This window comes from Argiope bruennichi, chromosome 6, assembly GCF_947563725.1.
Source record: "Argiope bruennichi chromosome 6, qqArgBrue1.1, whole genome shotgun sequence".
NCBI lineage: Eukaryota > Metazoa > Arthropoda > Arachnida > Araneae > Araneidae > Argiope > Argiope bruennichi.
The window spans coordinates 110997619-111018590 of NC_079156.1; the positions used below are offsets into that span (position 1 = coordinate 110997619).

Below are 20972 nucleotides of genomic sequence, written 5' to 3' on the forward strand. Positions count from 1 at the left end.
ATTTATCAGTATCACTCCAGTCTAAAAACTAAGTACTAGTACTGAATGCCTGATACTTTTGATCTGTATCAGTTTTGTGTACCTGATACAAAGTATCAAAATTATATGATATCATTCAACTGGTCGACAGAAAATTTTGTGTAAATAATATATATAGGTATTTTAAAAATACATAATACAAAGTAATAGGCAGAGAAGCGTACTAGAATGAACTGATATTGCATGGAATGATACTTTGTATCAGGTTGATATCACCCGAATAAATTAGAATGAGACTAAAGAGATTATTTATCAGTATCACTCCAGTCTAAAAACTAAGTACTAGTACTGAATGCCTGATACTTTTGATCTGTATCAGTTTTGTGTACCTGATACAAAGTATCAGAATTATATGATATCATTCAATTGGTTGACAGAAAATTTTGTGTAAATAATATATATAGGTATTTTTAAAAATACATAATACAAAGTAATAGGCAGAATGGCGTACTAGAATGAACTGATATTGCATGGAATGATACTTTGTATCAGGTTGATATCACCCGAATAAATTAGAATGAGACTAAAGAGATTATTTATCAGTATCAATCTAGTCCAAAAACTAAATACTAGTACTGAATGCCTGATACTTTCGATCTGTATCAGTTTTGTGTACCTGATACAAAGTATCAAAATTATATGATATCATTCAACTGTGACAGAAAATTTTGTGTAAATAATATATAAAGGTATTTTAAAAATACTTAATACAAAGTAATAGGCAGAATGGCGTACTAGAATGAACTGATATTGCATGGAATGATACTTTGTATCAGGTTGATATCACCCGAATAAATTAGAATGAGACTAAAGAGATTATTTATCAGTATCAATCTAGTCCAAAAACTAAATACTAGTACTGAATGCCTGATACTTTCGATCTGTATCAGTTTTGTGTACCTGATACAAAGTATCAAAATTATATGATATCATTCAACTGTGACAGAAAATTTTGTGTAAATAATATATAAAGGTATTTTAAAAATACTTAATACAAAGTAATAGGCAGAATGGCGTACTAGAATGAACTGATATTGCATGGAATGATACTTTGTATCAGGTTGATATCACCCGAATAAATTAGAATGAGACTAAAGAGATTATTTATCAGTATCAATCTAGTCCAAAAACTAAATACTAGTACTGAATGCCTGATACTTTCGATCTGTATCAGTTTTGTGTCCCTGATACAAAGTATCAAAATTATATGATATCATTCAACTGTGACAGAAAATTTTGTGTAAATAATATATAAAGGTATTTTAAAAATACTTAATACAAAGTAATAGGCAGAATGGCGTACTAGAATGAACTGATATTGCATGGAATGATACTTTGTATCAGGTTGATATCACCCGAATAAATTAGAATGAGACTAAAGAGATTATTTATCAGTATCAATCTAGTCCAAAAACTAAATACTAGTACTGAATGCCTGATACTTTCGATCTGTATCAGTTTTGTGTCCCTGATACAAAGTATCAAAATTATATGATATCATTCAACTGTGACAGAAAATTTTGTGTAAATAATATATAAAGGTATTTTAAAAATACTTAATACAAAGTAATAGGCAGAATGGCGTACTAGAATGAACTGATATTGCATGGAATGATACTTTGTATCAGGTTGATATCACCCGAATAAATTAGAATGAGACTAAAGAGATTATTTATCAGTATCACTCTAGTCCAAAAACTGAAGTTAGTGCTGAATGCCTGATACTTTTGGTCTATATCATTGTCTAACTGATATAAAGTACAGAATTATGTGATATCACTCAACTGTAACAGAAAATTTAGCATAAATAAGCTTTCCAAATGTCGATTACAATGGATATTGAACTGTAAATACATGATGTGCTGTCTTTGTATTTCTATGAAAAATTTATTTGTTTTCGAAACGCTTATTTGCCTTTAAAATTTTTCAGAAATCTTTCAAAGCTTTATTCCAGATTATGACTTATGTATATGAATTGCTGTTTTTCAGGACTTCTGACAAGAAGATCGCCCATTACGCCATTGTAAAGATGAACGACTTGTACTATTTCAACGACTTCCCCTTCCCGTACTTAGAATCCATTGTCTTGTATTACAAGAAATACAAATTCAAGGATACCAAGCTAACGAATCAGGTGAGAAGAGCTCTGTCAATATTTATTCCCATTGTACTCATTTCTTTTACGAATGGTTTATGCTTGAATGGATACGTTTTTGATTTAGAGGGATCCTTCACAAATTGTGCGGCTTATAAGAAAACGTAATTCTGATAAAAGTCATTTGAAGAATAGATTGAATGTATAAATTGAATTGAGAATAAGTAAGATTATTGAACTTTTAAAAAGAAAATTAGTTAAATTGCAGCTATAAAACAGAATTTGTAATTATATAACATTCTATCGTAAACAGACATGGTTATAGCACATAAAGTATAGAAGTTTCCTATGGTACTTATAGATGGTCTCCTGAAAGTTTTTCTGTGCTTTAAAAATAAACTAACAAAGACATATTCTTCCAATTTTCTAATTTCTCGTGCACGAAGAAAAAAATATTGCAATCTTCAAAACGTTCGATCGCGTAATGTTGACGAATTTTTATATTTCAGACTTATCTAATTCTGAAAAATGTCCTTTTGAAATGATGTATAAATCTCATACTGTTTATTTGTTAATGAACAAAAAAACTTAAAAGCGGACTGGTTTTAAGCGATAAAATTTAGAATGTATTCTGTAGATATTTTTGTAGATATCTCTCAAAATTTAGATTAATCCGGGAAAGGAAAGTTCATCTGTTTGGCCGTATGCAAATAAAAATGCAAATCTCTGTATGAATGAAATTTGGTGTGCAGGTTTATCATCAATATCTTATCCATGTATAAAATTTTGAAATAAATCTGATAAAAAGAATATGGGGGACCATTTGTTGGCCTGCTTATTTGGGACTTGTACGCGGTGTCCATTTTTACCGTGGACCAATAGCTCTTATCACCAGAGAGAAACATATAGTTGCATTGGAAAGGTGTTTTAAATAACGGAAAGAATTATATATTATGCTTTTTAAATCAATAAATATATTTCTCAAAAAAATACAAATTCCTTTTATGTAGTCCCCCGATCCTATAAGTCATATTTTGTAAAAAAATGTCGACACGTTAAAAATATGATAAAAAATTCCTATCATTATATGACTAGAATTGACTGAGTTATAGCTTTTTAACCTAAATAAGGGTCTTTTGCACATTTATTTTAAGGGAGAGTTTGAAAAAGCAGCTCAACGATGAATAATTTCATTTTGCAAACAATTCCTTAATATCTCTTTAGAAATACCGAATTTATTAGTAAAATTTAGTAATTTTCTAAAAAAGTAATTTTCAGCATTTTTAAGTATCGATCGGGTTTTGTTGCAGAAGAATGGGATTTTCTGTATTTGAAATGTTGCATTGTTAAGAAACTTTTTCTAAATACATTGATAATACTGAGAGACTGTTTAAAAAATTAAATTTCTTAACAATTTGAACTATATATCTATTGACTCAAACAATATAATATATCATTTTCCCCCCATCATTTAAAACATATAACTAATAGGGACTATATATTGATATCTAATGATTTAGAAATTAGCAATTGGGTCACGATACGAGTGGGCATTCTATATTATATAGCATTTGGAACGAGGTACCGTAACAAAAATTATAATTTTGGATCGGATTGAGTCGGCGGAAAGAAATGCACCTGAGATGTATTTTTAGACCACTTCATTATACTACGAAGCACTAAACCCGCCATACTGTGTCACTGCATGCGGAATTTGTAGGAAGAAGCACTGACAATTGCCGACTGCCATGACCTTCGAGGGTTTGCTGCATATTTCCCTATATTGCCCCAACCCTATTATATATTCAGGAGATATAGAGAAGAATAGAAAGGAATATGCTATGTTGCCTAAGTATATTAGGAAGTAGAGGGGAGGACGTTCTATACAGTCTATTTAATAAAAAAGGATCAGAGTTTATTTTTAAATCAAGTGAACACGTAATGTGACACTTGTGTGTGATTTATTCGTTTTCGTTACAATAAATCTTATCTTAAGAAATGGCGTAAGTTCTTGCTTGCACTATTCATAATTAAATTGTTTGTAACCAATAATAATGAAATTAAATTGTTTTATTTTAAGTACAAAAATCCAAACCTTTATGATATGTTAAGAATACATGAATGGCATAATATATTTTTGACGATATGTTATGAAGTGTATCGCCAAGGAAAAAAAAAACTCACCAAACTGTCGCCAACCGAAGTAACTGAACTAAGAGTGAACCCATTATCTTGGTAATCTTGGCGTAATTTGAAAATTGTAAACACGAGAATGCAACCATCGTACCGAAATCTTGAAATTTAGTTTTAAGGAGCTTATCGATTTTGATGTAGTCCGAAAATCGCCAAGTATACTCGAGAGTTGTAAAAATAATCAATTACCTCTAATCCATGCGTTACTTCCAACTAAATAATATGCGCATTAATTGTCCCATAATTTTATTTCTTTAATGAATACTGGAATCCCAAAGTTTTATCACTTTAATTAGCCAGCTGGTCGTCTTTGCGAGCCACTTGTCCGCCGAGAATTTTGGTTTTGTTGAATTTCAATTCAATGCCCTATGCATAACACGATTCCTTCAATAAAGTATTTTTAGGTACCAATGATAATATAGGTTAAGATATCAATGGTTAAATATAAATAAATTTTTTAAAAGTATTTTTAGGTGAAAATATCTTTACAGCCATGATATTTTAATAGTTTTATACCTATTCTGTTTATTGTGTAAAAGGACTTTCGTAACGAAGTCAATTTCCATAACGACATAGAGACATTAAAAATGTAACTGATCGGACAATTTATCTTTTAATTGCACGTTGCTTTTCGTACGATTGTAACTTCACTTTCTTATTCCTCACATAAATCACACAGATACTAAACAGAATCTTTTTTGCATCACTTATAACAAACAATAAAGAAAATCGCGATTAAATGTTTGATGCAGCAACGAAAAATGATTTTAATTTAATTACTACAGTAAAGTTTAGTTCTGCAATTTATGCAAATGTTTTAACTTCAAAATTAATTTTTAAATTAAATTTAAAAAAATTGCAGGATCATTTAAATGGTATCATTAAAAATATTTTTTTAAATTGGTGTAAGAATAACTTTTGTGGAATGATATCTTCGAAGGTTATTGCAAAAATATGACATTATCCAAGTAATTTTTATTTAATTAAAATGAATAATTATAAAAGTGCTCATGGGTGCACATTCACACTTTCCAAAGTATATTTGTGCCGAATTTTTAGTTCTAAGCCAAACGACCTGCCGAATGTGCACACACACACACGCACGTACACATTCTTCTTTATTATTAATACTGACAATCTTACATATTCTATGAGTTTTTTTTATATAAAATTAAAATGATCAATAATTTAAATCTCTGAAATAGGATATAGAAATAAGATGGCATACCATATCTTCCAATTTTTTTTGTTCTATTCATTCACATCAGCATAAAAGATTCGTATAATTCATAAAAAAAAATCAACGCACTTCTGTTCACAAAAATCTCTCCTTTATTATCGAATTCAAAATCAAATTTTAAAGAATTTTCTGTAAATGCTGTGGCTGTCAAAAAGAAATAACTTTCATTTCTCTCGGCAGCATCTCTCATTGTTCCAGACATGAGTTTTTTATTTTTTGCCAGAATTAAATAGCATTTCTCAGAAAGATGCGAACTAACCAGTTGTGGCATGTGACTCGAAGTAAGCTAGCTATCTGTCAAGTCCTCGTATTGTGTTTTGCATAGTTGAATGAATGATAAAGCATTATGCTTTGTTAAAATTCAGATTTTTTTTTCTTTTTCAGAAAGGGTTGTTTTTTTGAAGTTTTTAAAACCCACCGTTTAGAATATAAATGGTTTATTTTTTTTTTTCCTTTAGCGACTGCATTTTTATTCTTCTGTAGACATGAACTAGAATTAAGTAATTATAGTCTTTTTTTATTAACACGATAAAGTTTATTAACTACATTCTATCTGTTGTTGTCTATCTATCTATCATGTTGAGCGACGAGCGTGATGTAAAAATTGCGCAAATTGCTCTACATGATAGACCATTTGATCTATATCACATGATTTGATTTGTATTGTGTGTGATTTCATTAGTATGTGTTGGTACTTTACAGGGTGGATTTAGAACTACTACTTTGGTAGTTATAAATGGTTAGATCTAGGACCACCAAATTTAGCGTAGATATACTTTGCAGGGTTGAAAATGCGCAACTCTGGTCCGTTTTTTTGAAACTCTCATTAAAATTTTGATTAATTAAAAGCGTGGAGAGACATTGGTATTTTTTCCGTTTTATAGTTTAAAAAAGAGATGCGCAAAAATAAACTTTATTTTATGTATGAATTCGTAAAATTAACTTTTTAATGATTCCAATTTAGTTGCCTGGAATTTCTGTTAAAGTTTGACAATTTTCAAAGATATGTTTAAATTTTTTTTAAAAAAATTGCTTTAATAATAATAATAGATAAATAAATTCTTGGGAACATTTTTGCATCATTTCCAATAATGAAATTCATTATTACAATGAAACTTAAAACATTATCATTGTTTCATTCAATACCTAACGGCGCCAATTTCTTCCACTGTAGAAGAAATTAGCGCCAAACAGAAGAAATATTCTATTTATTATCTGAATTATTTGCATAAGAGAGAGGAATAAGAAATGAAATTATAGTGCACCTAAATATAATGTGCAATTATAGTACAGCTAAATATAATGTTAAGAGATAGATGAATATTTTAATCCCATTATAATGTCATGGAAATTTACCCCATTAGAAACATTTTGTCTGCATTATGAACAGACCTGATTCCTTATTAATTATTAAGAAACATTATTTTTCTACCATAATTTAATTAAATATTTTGTTGGAAAAAACATGGATATTAAATTTCGCACAACAGAGTAAATTGAAATTATTCCTGGCAAAAGAGTTGGTCATCAAATGCGGCTAGTTTCTAATATAACAGGGTTTTTAAGGTTAAGGCATAATTTATATCACATTAACTCTTTTAATACATTATTCAATAATTTAAACTTGTCCTTTTTTCACTCGTAGAGTTCTTGGGTACAGTGTGATATTCTTGTTTTTACTGTTTCTGATACCAATGCAATCACGGACACATTTTCAAATCAAAGAAAAGAAAAGACGAATCAAACTTCAAATATTATTTATGCTACGACATTGCGGATTATAGACGTGAATTCCCTGTGATCTGAATTAAGATTATGATTTCGTACATATAATCTACAAACGAACACTGTCTTACACACACACACACACACACACACACACACACACACACACACACACACACACACACACACACACACACACACACACACACACACACACACACACAGAGAGAGAGAGAGATTATGATTTCGTACATATAATCTACAAACGAACACTGTCTTATACACACACACACACACACACACAGAGAGAGAGAGAGAGAGAGATTATGATTTTGTACATATAATCTACAAACGAACTCTGTCTTATGCTCGCACACGCACACACACACACAGAGATTATGATTTCGTACATATAATCTACAAACGAACACTGTCTTATACGAGCACACGCACGCACACACACAGAGATTACCATTTCGTACATATAATCTACAAACGAACACTGTCTTATGCTCGCACACGCACGCACAAACACACAGATTATGATTTCGTACATATAATCTACAAACGAACACTGTCTTATGCTCGCACACGCACACACAGATTATGATTTTGTACATATAATCTACAAACGAACACTGTCTTATGCTCAAACACGCACACACACACACACACACACACACACACACACACAGATTATGATTTTGCACATATAATCTACAAACGAACACTGTCTTATGCTCGCACACGCACGCACGCACACACAGATTATGATTTCGTACATATAATCTACAAACGAACACTGTCTTATACGAGCACACGCATACACATACACAGAGATTATGATTTTGTACATATAATCTACAAACGAACACTGTCTTATGCTCGCACACGCACACACACACACAGAGAGATTATGATTTTGTACATATAATCTACAAACGAACACTGTCTTATACGAGCACACGCATACACATACACAGAGATTATGATTTTGTACATATAATCTACAAACGAACACTGTCTTATGCTCGCACACGCACACACACACACACACAGAGATTATGATTTTGTACATATAATCTACAAACGAACACTGTCTTATGCTCGCACTCGCACACACACACACACAGATTATGAGTTTGTACATATAATCTACAAACGAACACTGTCTTATACGAGCACACGCATACACATACACAGAGATTATGATTTTGTACATATAATCTACAAACGAACACTGTCTTATGCTCGCACATGCAGACGCACACACACACACAGAGAGATTATGATTTTGTACATATAATCTACAAACGAACACTGTCTTATGCTCGCACTCGCACACACACACAGAGAGATTATGATTTCGTACATATAATCTACAAACGAACACTGTCTTATGCTCGCACACGCACACACACACACAGATTATGATTTTGTACATATAATCTACAAACGAACACTGTCTTATACGAGCACACGCATACACATACACAGAGATTATGATTTTGTACATATAATCTACAAACGAACACTGTCTTATGCTCACACACACACACACACAGATTATGATTTTGTACACATAATCCACAAACGAACACTGTCTTATGCTCGCACACGCATACACATACACAGAGATTATGATTTCGTACATATAATCTACAAACAAACACTGTCTTATGCTCGCACACGCACACACACACACACACAGATTATGATTTTGTACATATAATCTACAAACGAACACTGTCTTATACGAGCACACGCATACACATACACAGAGATTATGATTTCGTACATATAATCTACAAACGAACACTGTCTTGTACGAGCACACGCATACACATACACAGAGATTATGATTTCGTACATATAATCTACAAACGAACACTGTCTTATACGAGCACACGTATACACATACACAGAGATTATGATTTCGTACATATAATCTACAAACGAACACTGTCTTATGCTCGCTCACGCATACACACACACACAGAGAGATTATGATTTTGTACATATAATCTACAAACGAACACTGTCTTATGCTCGCACACGCACACACACACACACACAGATTATGATTTTGTACATATAATCTACAAACGAACACTGTCTTATACGAGCACACGCATACACATACACAGAGATTATGATTTCGTACATATAATCTACAAACGAACACTGTCTTGTACGAGCACACGCATACACACACACAGAGATTATGATTTCGTACATATAATCTACAAACGAACACTGTCTTATGCACACAAACGCACGCACGCACGCGCGCGCGCACACACACACACAGAGAGAGAGAGAGAGAGATTAGGATTTTCTACATATAATCTACAAACGAACACTGTCTTATGCACACACACACACGTACACACGCACGCACACACGTATGCACACACAGAGAGAAGGCAGTTTTCCTATGTATGTCCATTATAAACTAAGAAACTGCTGCGAGTGAATTCCTAGCAATTTTGCAAAATGATCGACCTAACCTGAAAAGGCTTAAAGTGACTGAAATTCTCGATCTGACCATGAACAGAAGGTTAGGTTATATAATATCAGAAGTAGAAATACTTTTATTTCAATGTAAATGGCTCTTGAGAGAACACTGAAGTTCACAAGGTAAAAAAATACTTTCGCGCATGCATAGCGATAAGTTCAAGTACATATACTAAAGACGAATGCAGTAGTGATTACAATTTATGTAATCTAAAGCACGAAAGTAATAATATATATGTAACGTTAATTTAATTCATCCAAGGAATCCTTAGGGCACTATCCCGTTTCATGCAAGGAAAAAAAATCTGTCTAAATGCTAATGAAGCAATGTGCATACGACCCCTTTCGCGTGATCCCTCTGACTAGAGCAATGCACTTCAATGTCAGACAAGTCAAAACAGCGGGATTAGACGCGATTATTCTCACTGCATGAAAAGACGCGAGATTAACTCGTGTTAAAGGAAAGTGATTTTTAAGAAAGCAATAGCCTTTTTAAATTACTTTTCTTCTAACCTATGACAGCGGGCAATTGAAACTGCGGGGAAAAAATCGGATAAAGCATCGGGTTCAATAAGAGGATTATTTAAAAAGCGAAAGATGTTACGGTAGAAAATATGTTATGTTCTAAAATATTGTTGTTGACGAAATTTCTTGCATGCGAAATGTGAAATAGTTCTACATGCACGAAATCGACGAATTTTACAGTTGCAAGATATCTAATGAAAGTATTCTTTCATTTTGTATTTGGAGTTATGCAACTTATTATTTACATCCAATAAAAAAATATAAGAAACAAAACAATGGAAATGTTATATTTTTAACTTTCTAGTTTACTGATGCAATGTGGCGGCACATTTTGTTACTTCTTAATGCAGTGAAGAAAATTGAGTATGGATTTTGAGTATCTTCATTTTCACTATTTGGATCCAAATTTGGTAATACATACATACTGGACAAGACCACATACCATTAGGGACAAAACCATATACCAGATTTCATTTGTATAGGTTACTCGTTGATAAATTATTGTATTCACATACTAGCACATATACAGAGTAGCATTGCCAACTATTGGACGCATTGGATCCAAATTTAATGCATATCTAAAATTCTAATGACAAATCTATAACTTACTTGCTGTTTGCGTTTTTTTTTTTTTTTTTTTTTTTTTTAGGTATTTTGGTCACCTGAACATGACGAGTGAACAGAGAGACTTTTCAGAGAAGATTTTTGTCCAAAATTAAATAGAAATTGACATTTGTGAAAAGTTCATGCACCATAGTTAACTGCAGTTGGTTGCATTTCCGAATTGTGTTCACAGACCGACAAATAGACCATCAGGCATAAGTCGAAAAACAGTGTTCTTCGGTCTCGGGTCTAAAACATGAACATTGATTGGAATCCGGAGGTCAGATATTTTGACAAGTGTCCTGCAAGAAGTGTTTTTTGTCTCAAATATGGAATAAAATAAAAGAGAAAAGTTTTTAGCTAAAAGCATGGAGTATAATATGGGAGGAAGGCCTGGTGGTAAGGTCTCGGTTTCGGAACCGGAGGGTTTCATCTTCGTTCCGTCGTGTAAGCGTTCAGAACCGTCGTGTAAGCGGGCCTGGTGTACGTTAAACCGTCCGGGCCAAAAGTCCTTCCGTTGGTGTGGTGTGGTGTGGTGTGGTGTGGAGAGGGGGTGCCAGCTCAGGTGTCGTCCTCGTTATCTGACCGAGATTCAAAATTACGAGGTTTGTTCCAAAATAGCTCTAGTGCTGTAAAACGGGACGGGTAAAATAATTAAACTAAAACTATATATTGGAGAGTCAGCTCTACTTTTAGGCCTATTTTCTTCAGAGTTTGAAATGCTCTACAATTTTAGCGTTAAAAATTATATTTTCAATATGATTTGTCTAGCTAGTTTCGTTTTTATCATATTCATATTCGCATGCATATGTTTATGATCTATCATTCTGATAGGCCCATAAACTGTCGACTGTTGGGCAGATACTATTCCGAAGTTTGACAATTAATATATCCGATATTAAGACTCTACTCTATGTCGAATATATCCCGCGATTTGATAAATATCTACACTTTTGTTACTAGGACTCTGCTATTTATTGGGTTTGTCAAAAAAATCAATAAAGATCTCTATTTCTGATATCTGAATTTTTGAGATTTCGTGTGTATACACTGTCAGCAATATTCCTTTTGTTGCATATGGTGAATATCATATAGATCAGATGATTATTTTAATTATTTGATGATTAAAGACTAGATGCTAAATTTTATTGCTTTTGATCTTTGAGATTTAATTTGGGACCTGTCTATCCAAGATAAAGAAATACATAGAGTAATTGGTAAAGTCTTTTTAAGTTCTTTAAATTCAAAACAACGTCTCGTATAGTCAAGGAAGTAAGTGTGCCGTATCGTACCCCTTTCCCATAAATGTATTTTTCAGATTTTTTAAATCTTATTTTTGTTAACTTTCTTCATTGCTTAAATTTCACTTCGCCGTTGTTTAATTCGGAAAAGCTGCATAATAATATCGGAAATTATATTTTTGAAATTTAGAGCGAACCCTTTTTCATGTCACGAAAAGTTCATAATTTTAATCGAAAAAATCCCCGCTAACTTTTCAGATAACTACATGAAATAAAATAAATACATAAAAGATTTAATATGAAGAAAATAAATGAAAATAAACAGATGAAACTTTTATATAACTTAGAGATGGCGGTTACTTTGATAATACTGAACATAAAAAAAATAACAAATAGAAAATTTTGATGAAATTTTTAAAATTTTAGTAAAATTATCAAAAAATAATTTTGATTTCACTTGGAGTTACGGATCATTGCGTTTTTTCAATTGCTTTCTTGCGAGAACTGGAGGTTATAGCAATTTCATATTTTACATATACCTATTTTCAATCTTTTTTTAATACTTTCACAAATCATAACAAGTGAAACGAACCGAGTTCGAAACAATTCAACTCAAATGTCTTCGAGGTATTGCCACTTGAAATTAATAATAGCGAAAGATGATCTTTTGGATTTGGGTCAGAATAATCATCTTAGAGTTGACGCGTGCTATATTAATTGATATTGATATCGTTTGGCATTAAAAAAGATCTGCAGATTTTATCGTCTGAAAATACAAGAAGATTAATTTCAATTTAAGTGAATTAATCATTTAAAAGGAAAAAAAATGCGATAACACGAGTAATCTGAAGGAAAAAAAAAATAATTTGATTGAATAAAGTTCATTTGAGCGTTAACTCGATCAAATAAAAAGCGCTCATGCAAGACAATTGAGAATATAATTGAATTTTCCAAAAATTTTAGATAATATTTTGATTTTATTCTTGTAAACAATTTGGGTTGCATTGAATTGTTCTTATGAAGAAATCTTAAAGTTCGACTGAAATGATTAAGTTTGAATATGGACAAGGCAACCAAAAACTGAATTAAAATTGAAGAATAATGAAAAATAATAGATAAATATTGGTCTATAACTTTTTCTTCAACACAGTATACCACGAATTCAGAATATGTAAAATTCTTTATCGATTAAATGTGTACACCCGGAACATATTGAAAAAACATATATTAATGGCTACTATATTCTGTACACACTATATCAATATAATAGCTGTACAATACGCAGTACTGTGTATTTATTCTAAATAGAAAATTTCTGCAAATTTTATAGTATTAAATTGTTCTTAATTATTTGAAATAATTTCGATAAAAATTATTTATTATTTATTTTATTTATTATAAATTATTTATTTAATTATTTACTAAATATTTTATATTATTTATTTATTTTATTATAAATTATTTACTAAATATTTTACTATCGTTTATTATTTTTTATAAAATTATTTATTTAATATTTAATTATTATTTATTTAATTCATTATAAAATTATTAATAACATGGTTATTAATAATAAAACATTCTAAATTTGATTTATCAAATTGGTCACAATTAGAGCGAATGACAATTTTTCTTTATACAGATTTTATAAACTTTTTCAGTAAATATTCTGTAGGTCATAATGTCTTCTAGATATCTTTTTAAGTTTAAAGGTTAAACCTCTTTAAATTCTTAATTAATTGGTTTCACCTTTTATTTCATACTTTTAATGTTCTATGAAATGTAAATATTTTTTACTATGCTTATTTTGTGATTCATTGTTCTTAGTTTTATGTGATCTGTTTTATTTGTTAACATTTCGTGAGTTATCATTTATTTGGGTTTTTATGTTATGCCTCAATGTAAATAGATTTATTTATTTTTCACATATTCTCAAACAAATAAATATTTAACAAAAAGTGCTACAGATAGAAAGACACAAGTAAGACGTAAATCATGCAAGACATAGGACAGACATAACTTAAGGACATGCAACTACGCTTCGGGCAGTTTAAACAATTTTTAGATCAATGTGTCTTCATAAAATTGAAATTCCGTTTGCTAATTTCATTAAACTTTTTCTGTGAAATAATCAATTGAACTGATATTTAATTCCAGCTCTTATAATTTCTAAAATTAAAGATCTAATACCGTAAATGAATATTAGATGTAAAGATTGAAATCTTTTGTAAGAATGTTTGACTAGACAATGGATTTCCTTTGATAAATGCGCCGTTCGATTCTTATGTAGCTTTCTTTGTAACTTTGTTTGGCCTTGAAGTTACCAAAAATTAACATCACCCCCCAACAATTCTCGAGCAACGTCAAAACAGGATGTTGATTTAACAAAGCTAATTAATCTTCGAAACAAGGGAAGTTTGCTGGAGGTATTAAGTGAACTGAATGGAACCGTTCTGCGTTATTTGCCCTTTGTAATTACCCATGTGCATTAACAGAAGTCTCCTGAATCTAAACAGTGGCAAGATTAAACTTTGCAGAGACTTGCTATGCAAGTTGCTGGGTCACCCACTCTAATTTCACAATTTCTAAAACTAGATTTTTTTTTCATTTATTGGAATTTAATCTGTCTAAAAGCGTTTATTAGTCCCGTGTACAAATATCAAGAGAGGTCTCCAAAATCTAAATAATGGCCAGATTAAACACTGTAGGAACCTGCTATGCAAGTTGCTGGGTCACCCACTCTAATTCCCCAATTTCCAAAATCAGATTTCTTTCATTTATTGTAATTTAATTTGTCTAAAAGCGTTTATTAGTCCCGTGTACAGATATCAAGAGAGGTCTCTAAAATCTAAACAGTGGCCAGATTAAACTCTGTAGGAACCTGCTATGTAAGTTGATGGGTCACCCACTCTAATTCCCCAATTTCCAAAATCAGATTTCTTTCATTTATTGTAATTTAATTTGTCTAAAAGCGTTTATTAGTCCCGTTTACAAATATCAAGAGAGGTCTCCAAAATCTAAATAATGGCCAGATTAAACACTGTAGGAACCTGCTATGTAAGTTGATGGGTCACCCACTCTAATTCCCCAATTTCCAAAACCAGATTTCTTTCATTTATTGTAATTTAATTTGTCTAAAAGCGTTTATTAGTCCCGTGTACAGATATCAAGAGAGGTCTCTAAAATCTAAACAGTGGCCAGATTAAACTCTGTAGGAACCTGCTATGCTAGTTGCTGGGTCACCCACTCTAATTTCATAATTTCTAAAACTAGATTTTTTTTTCCATTTATTGTAATTTAATTTGTCTAAAAGCGTTTATTAGTCCCGTGTACAGTTATTTAGAGATCTCTTCAAAATCTAAAAACTGGCCTTATTAAAGTCTGTAGAGACTTGTTATGCAAGTTGCTGGGTCCCCCACTCTAACTACACAACTTCCAAAACCAAATGTTTTCATTTATTGTGCTTTAATATGTATACAGGCAGTTTATTAGTAGCTTAATTTTTAAGTAATAAATAAGACAAACTGAAATCACAAAACATTCAATTTCGGTAACTATTTGATTTCCTGGTGTCAATCGTATCTAGGTGATTAATCGCCAACTACTCTGTTCCGTATCTGTTTCTGAACAATGCCATAAGGTTTGTAATTCATATGTATTGACCTTCTTTATTATACTATAAAACACACAGCTTTCATTTGCGGACCTCCGAAAATGAATATTTCAGCATTTATACCTTACTTGTGCTCCAAGTTTCATGCGGGATTGGGGATAACGCCTTTATTAGAGAGTATGCAAGAAAGTTTTGGGAAGATTACTCCAACTGGTTTACTGTCTGTTATTGTATTTGGAGGAATGCGACGTTATTAAATGCATTCTGGTCTACTGTCTGTTGTTGTATTTGGAGGAATGCGACGTTATTAAATGCATTCTGGTTTACTGCCTGTTATTGTATTTGGAGGAATCCGACGTTATTAAGTGCATTCTGGTTTACTGTCTGTTATTATTGTATTTGGAGGAATGCGACGTTATTAAATGCATTCTGGTTTACTGCCTGTTATTGTATTTGGAGGAATGCGACGTTATTAAATGCATTCTGGTTTACTGTCTGTTATTATTGTATTTGGAGGAATGCGACGTTATTAAATGCATTCTGGTTTACAGTCTGTTATTGTATTTGGAGGAATGCGACGTTATTAAATGCATTCTGTTTTACTGTCTGCTATTATTGTATTTGGAGGAATGCGACGTTATTAAATGCATTCTGGCTTACTGCCTGTTATTGTATTTGGAGGAATGCGACGTTATTAAATGCATTCTGGTTTACTGTCTGCTATTATTGTATTTGGAGGAATGCGACGTTATTAAATGCATTCTGGCTTACTGCCTGTTATTGTATTTGGAGGAATGCGACGTTATTAAATGCATTCTGGTTTACTGTCTGTTGTTGTATTTGGAGGAATGCGACGTTATTAAATGCATTCTGGTTTACCGTCTGTTATTGTATTTGGAGTAATGCGGCATTATTAAATGCATTTTTTTCCGTGCACATTATCTCTGCTGTATAATTAAGAAATTTTTTGAAAATAAATTAAAAACTGACGAATTAAGCCTAAAAACATCGTCACTATATAATATACCTGATCAGAGGTTTTAATCTGCATTAAATGTATGTGTTTTGTTACGTTCTCTTATATGAAGTATAGAGAAAGTACAGTAATGGTCAAAAAATTATAACTCGAGATTTTGATAAATCTCCATGTTTTAGATCTCCCTGAGTTCAAAAACCACATTTTTGGAAAATGTCTGTCTGTCTGTGACTAAGATAACTCAAAAGCGTTTTGAGCTAGATGGGTGAGATTTGGTGTGCAGTCTTTATAACGAATTTATAAATTTCTATCACATTTGGAACAAATCTTTTATGATGAAGTTTGTCTATCCGGGTCTTCGAATTTAAGTTAACACGATAACTACAAAACGAAGAAATCTAGGTAGATGAAATTTGGAACACAGAATTGACTCCTATAATCTAAACACCAATCGAATTTTAAACCAAATCCAACAAGGGGTCGATTGCTTGTCTGTCAGTACTTTTAGAAACATGTAAACGCCATAATTCAAAACGTAAATTATTTAAATGCATCAAATTTGGTATATGATTTTGTGATTACGAGTGTAGTTTTAGGTGAGTTTTACATTCTGGTAGGAAAACGATCTAAAGTACAAATTTCGATTTTCAGGTGCTATTAACTATATGCCAGTGATTAATCGCCAAGGATGACACGATAGCTTCAGTAATATATAAAACCGGATAAATAACAGTATATCTATATACTTATAGTAAAGCTCAATGTGTGTGTGTGTGTGTGTTGGCGCTCTACAGGCCATGTCATTTCACATACAGCTATCAAATTTGGTACATGTATACCTTAGAGGTCGGGAATGTGCACCTGGGGTCCCTTTTTTGAAATTTTAATTATTAATTAAAAACTAACTTTCCCGCCAAAAAAATCTTCCATTTTCCCCACCGCCAACTTTTCCGCCAAAATAATCTTTCATTTCCCCCACCGCCAAATGAGTAAGGCTTCAGTTTTTTTTTCTCCCAACAGTAATGAGGCTAGGGTGAACATTTTTCGGCGGATTATTTCAAACGATTCTGTTTACTTTCTTAATGTTTTATGCATTTAAAATGAAACATTGTTAATTAATCCATGTTTCAGATTCATTCTGAAGTACTTTTGAATTAAAATAACACAGAATAAAGGAAATTAAAAATGTATAATCTGCACAGCGTTACTCCAACTGGCGTAGAAAAATTCACGCATTTGCGTTACCGTAACTGGCGAGAAAATTCACGCATGCGCATTGTGTTCTGACTGTTGACATGACAACCATTATCAACGGATGATTTAAATTATTTTTAGGTTAGTTGCATGCTTTTGTAAGTAAATTGTATTTATGTTAGTTATATATTTTTTGTATATGCTTATATTTTTAAGTACATCGTTTTTGTTTAGTTTTTAAGTAGTTTTTTTAAACCTGTTTTCGACCGATTATTTTAAACGATTCATTTTATTTTCTTAGTGTTTGATGCATTTAAAATGAAACATTGTTAATGAATCGATCGCTTCATGATGAATCTGGGAAAACTTTGTTGACAATTTCTTGAGATATTACATAAATTAAGAAAGATATTCTTTAGTGCCCATAAAGTTTAAACGCTCAGTGACTCTATTATCAGTAATTATATTATTAAAAAATGCTTTGTTTCAGTAAAAAATATTATTATATTAATTGCAGATTAATCATTTACATTTTAATTTAAAGCATAAATTCTACGATGGGTAACAGAAAATGAGAGAGATACATATCACGTTATGACTGAAGGCCTTTATAATATTATGAGTGAATTATATGACTATCAAAATTTGAAGTTTTAAAATATTTTGCTGAAGAATCTATTAAAGTTGGAATTGCGTAAAATATTTAATGGTACGACCGGAGTTTAACCCTCTGCTTGGCACAATTTTTAAAATCGTGCGAAATGTTCAAAAGCAAAGGAGCAGATGTTCAATTATAGTGCATAATAAAGATTGCCAGCTTTGGCACGTTATCGCAACTTGGCGAAGAAGGGAATTAAACTCCGGTTGAACCTATTTAATTATTAAAATTTAAACGAACATTAAGATTGGCGAACCGGCTGGTCGCCAAAGGCCACTAGTATCAAAATATATATTATGGTACTTATAGGTTGAAATGCCGGCGTCTTGGCATAGGGGTAGCGCATCTTCCCCGTGATCTGGATGTTCCGCGTTCGAATCCCGGCTCGAGCATGGTTGTTCTTTATCTTTGTTCTGTTTGTGAGGTGTGTGAATGTTCCCCCCTGTAAAAAGGGGTTGTGCAAGCGAATGTGTGAGTTTCATCTTCATATGAGCTAGAAGTCAGAATTCTGCCCTCGGGTGCTCAAGGGTCTTTACCCTCAAGAAGCTAGTGGACCCCCCTTTCCGTGGTAACGCGGACACGAAATCATCATCATAGATCGAAATTTGCTTTCTTATTTCAGTGCACCGAAATTTTTGTTGCATCAGAGAATTTTACTTAATAATAATCTGAGTCATTACACAAATTATGAACCTCATGCTAAGGCTTATTCGCCAAAGATGACACGATAGATTCAGTAAAAATGCTAAATTCACGCCATAGGTTAAATATTTCGTAACAAGTGTCCACCAATGTTATGCAAGATGTTCTCGCGATAACATCTTTATATGAGAGAAAGTTTGGTGGACTGCTGTTGGTTTATTACTACATTTGATTAAGACTATTTTATTTATTTCTTTTCAGGCTTTCCTGGAGCCCTATCTTCGGACTCAGCAGACGAAAAGGAAGTCCTCCAGGTCTCTCATATCGTCTTCAGTGGACGGCCTCAACAACGAGACCATAGAAAACGACAAAACGTGGACATACGGACATTACAAATCACTTTCGACGAGATTATGAACCTAATTTATACGAAGAACGTTTTGTTGTACCATACTCTGCTTATGAAATGAAAGCCGAGTGCACGTTACTGTCAAAAGCCATATCTTGTGAAATGACTGAAATGATTGTTCATTTTGCATTTGTTGTTTGCGGTGACTTTTATACAGTCATGCCAAGGTTTATGAAGTTTGTGTTTCCCAGAATGTTTCAAGTGCCATTCCAAAATATTAAAAGTGTTTCAACAGGAATATCTTTTTTTAAATAGAAATAAAAAGATATTTTGTGTCATATATAAGAATTAGCAGTCCTATTGTTTGGAAGCTTTCACAACATTTGTGCAATTTCTGTATTGTTGCCCACGTCGAAGACAAACAAAACATGTTAATGATGAATAAATCATTAACTGTAAAATATTGATGTTAATGATGTAATGATTAAACATGTTAATGATGAATAAATCATTAAATGTAAAACATTGATCCAGATACATATATCTGCTGTTTCGACATGCTATATTATACGGCTGCTTTGTAATCTGTATTTATCAGTTTATATCTGTGGATTAGCAGCTATTTTGTGATCTTTCAAAGCTGTTACAATATGAAGTATAATCGAATTATCTGAGAAGATATTATTTAAGTTGAAGATGAGTTATTTTATTATCCTAGATTGTTCCTGATTTCAAAATGACGCAATGGTGCTACCTGAATCTTGTTAAAGGAAGCATGTGTTCCATATTAGAAAACTATAACCATATTTTTATGGAAAGCCGACAAATTGTCAAGTCTATAGTTTGTGAAGGGTCAAGAAATGGAAAGGGCTACTTAAGTTAGAAGTATGAATGACTTTGTCATTTTGAAAGATATGTGGATATTGTAGTTTATTTAATGGTTTATTAATGATTGTTATATAGTATTTAGTTGTATTTTCGAATTATGGTTCTGTGTATTTTGAAATGTTGTATTTGTTGCGGAAAATGCCTTCCATAAATATTATTATTTTTGACTATGTTTATTATTTCAACTTCTACAACATGCACATTATTGTCAACATTATATTATATGTCACATTGCAAAAATTACATTACAATTTACGGTAGAAATAACAAAGATATTTTTGAGCTTTATATAGGATAATTCAAAGTAAATTGTAAAAACTATCAAGAGAAGTAAATAGAACAAAAATAGAATTGACCAAGAAGATTGAGTAGTGGTTCTCAAATAGGGTCTCGACAATATATGTCTTGAAATATTAATTTAAATTTAAGCAATTTGCAAAAAATGTAATGTGGGTTTAAAATATTCATCAAGTC

General features: G+C 31.8%; 1 protein-coding gene across 1 annotated transcript in view; it reads left to right on the forward strand.

Moving 5' to 3' along the window:
• Positions 1-20665, forward strand: part of LOC129971083 (uncharacterized) — a 98078-nt gene extending 77413 nt beyond the window's left edge. Inside the window, exons 3-4 of the mRNA XM_056084554.1 lie at positions 2029-2173; positions 19523-20665. Of these exons, the coding sequence (XP_055940529.1) occupies positions 2029-2173; positions 19523-19678 (301 nt within the window). The 3' untranslated portion in view covers positions 19679-20665. The remainder of the gene's footprint in view (positions 1-2028; positions 2174-19522) is intronic.
• Positions 20666-20972: the final 307 nt, after the last annotated feature.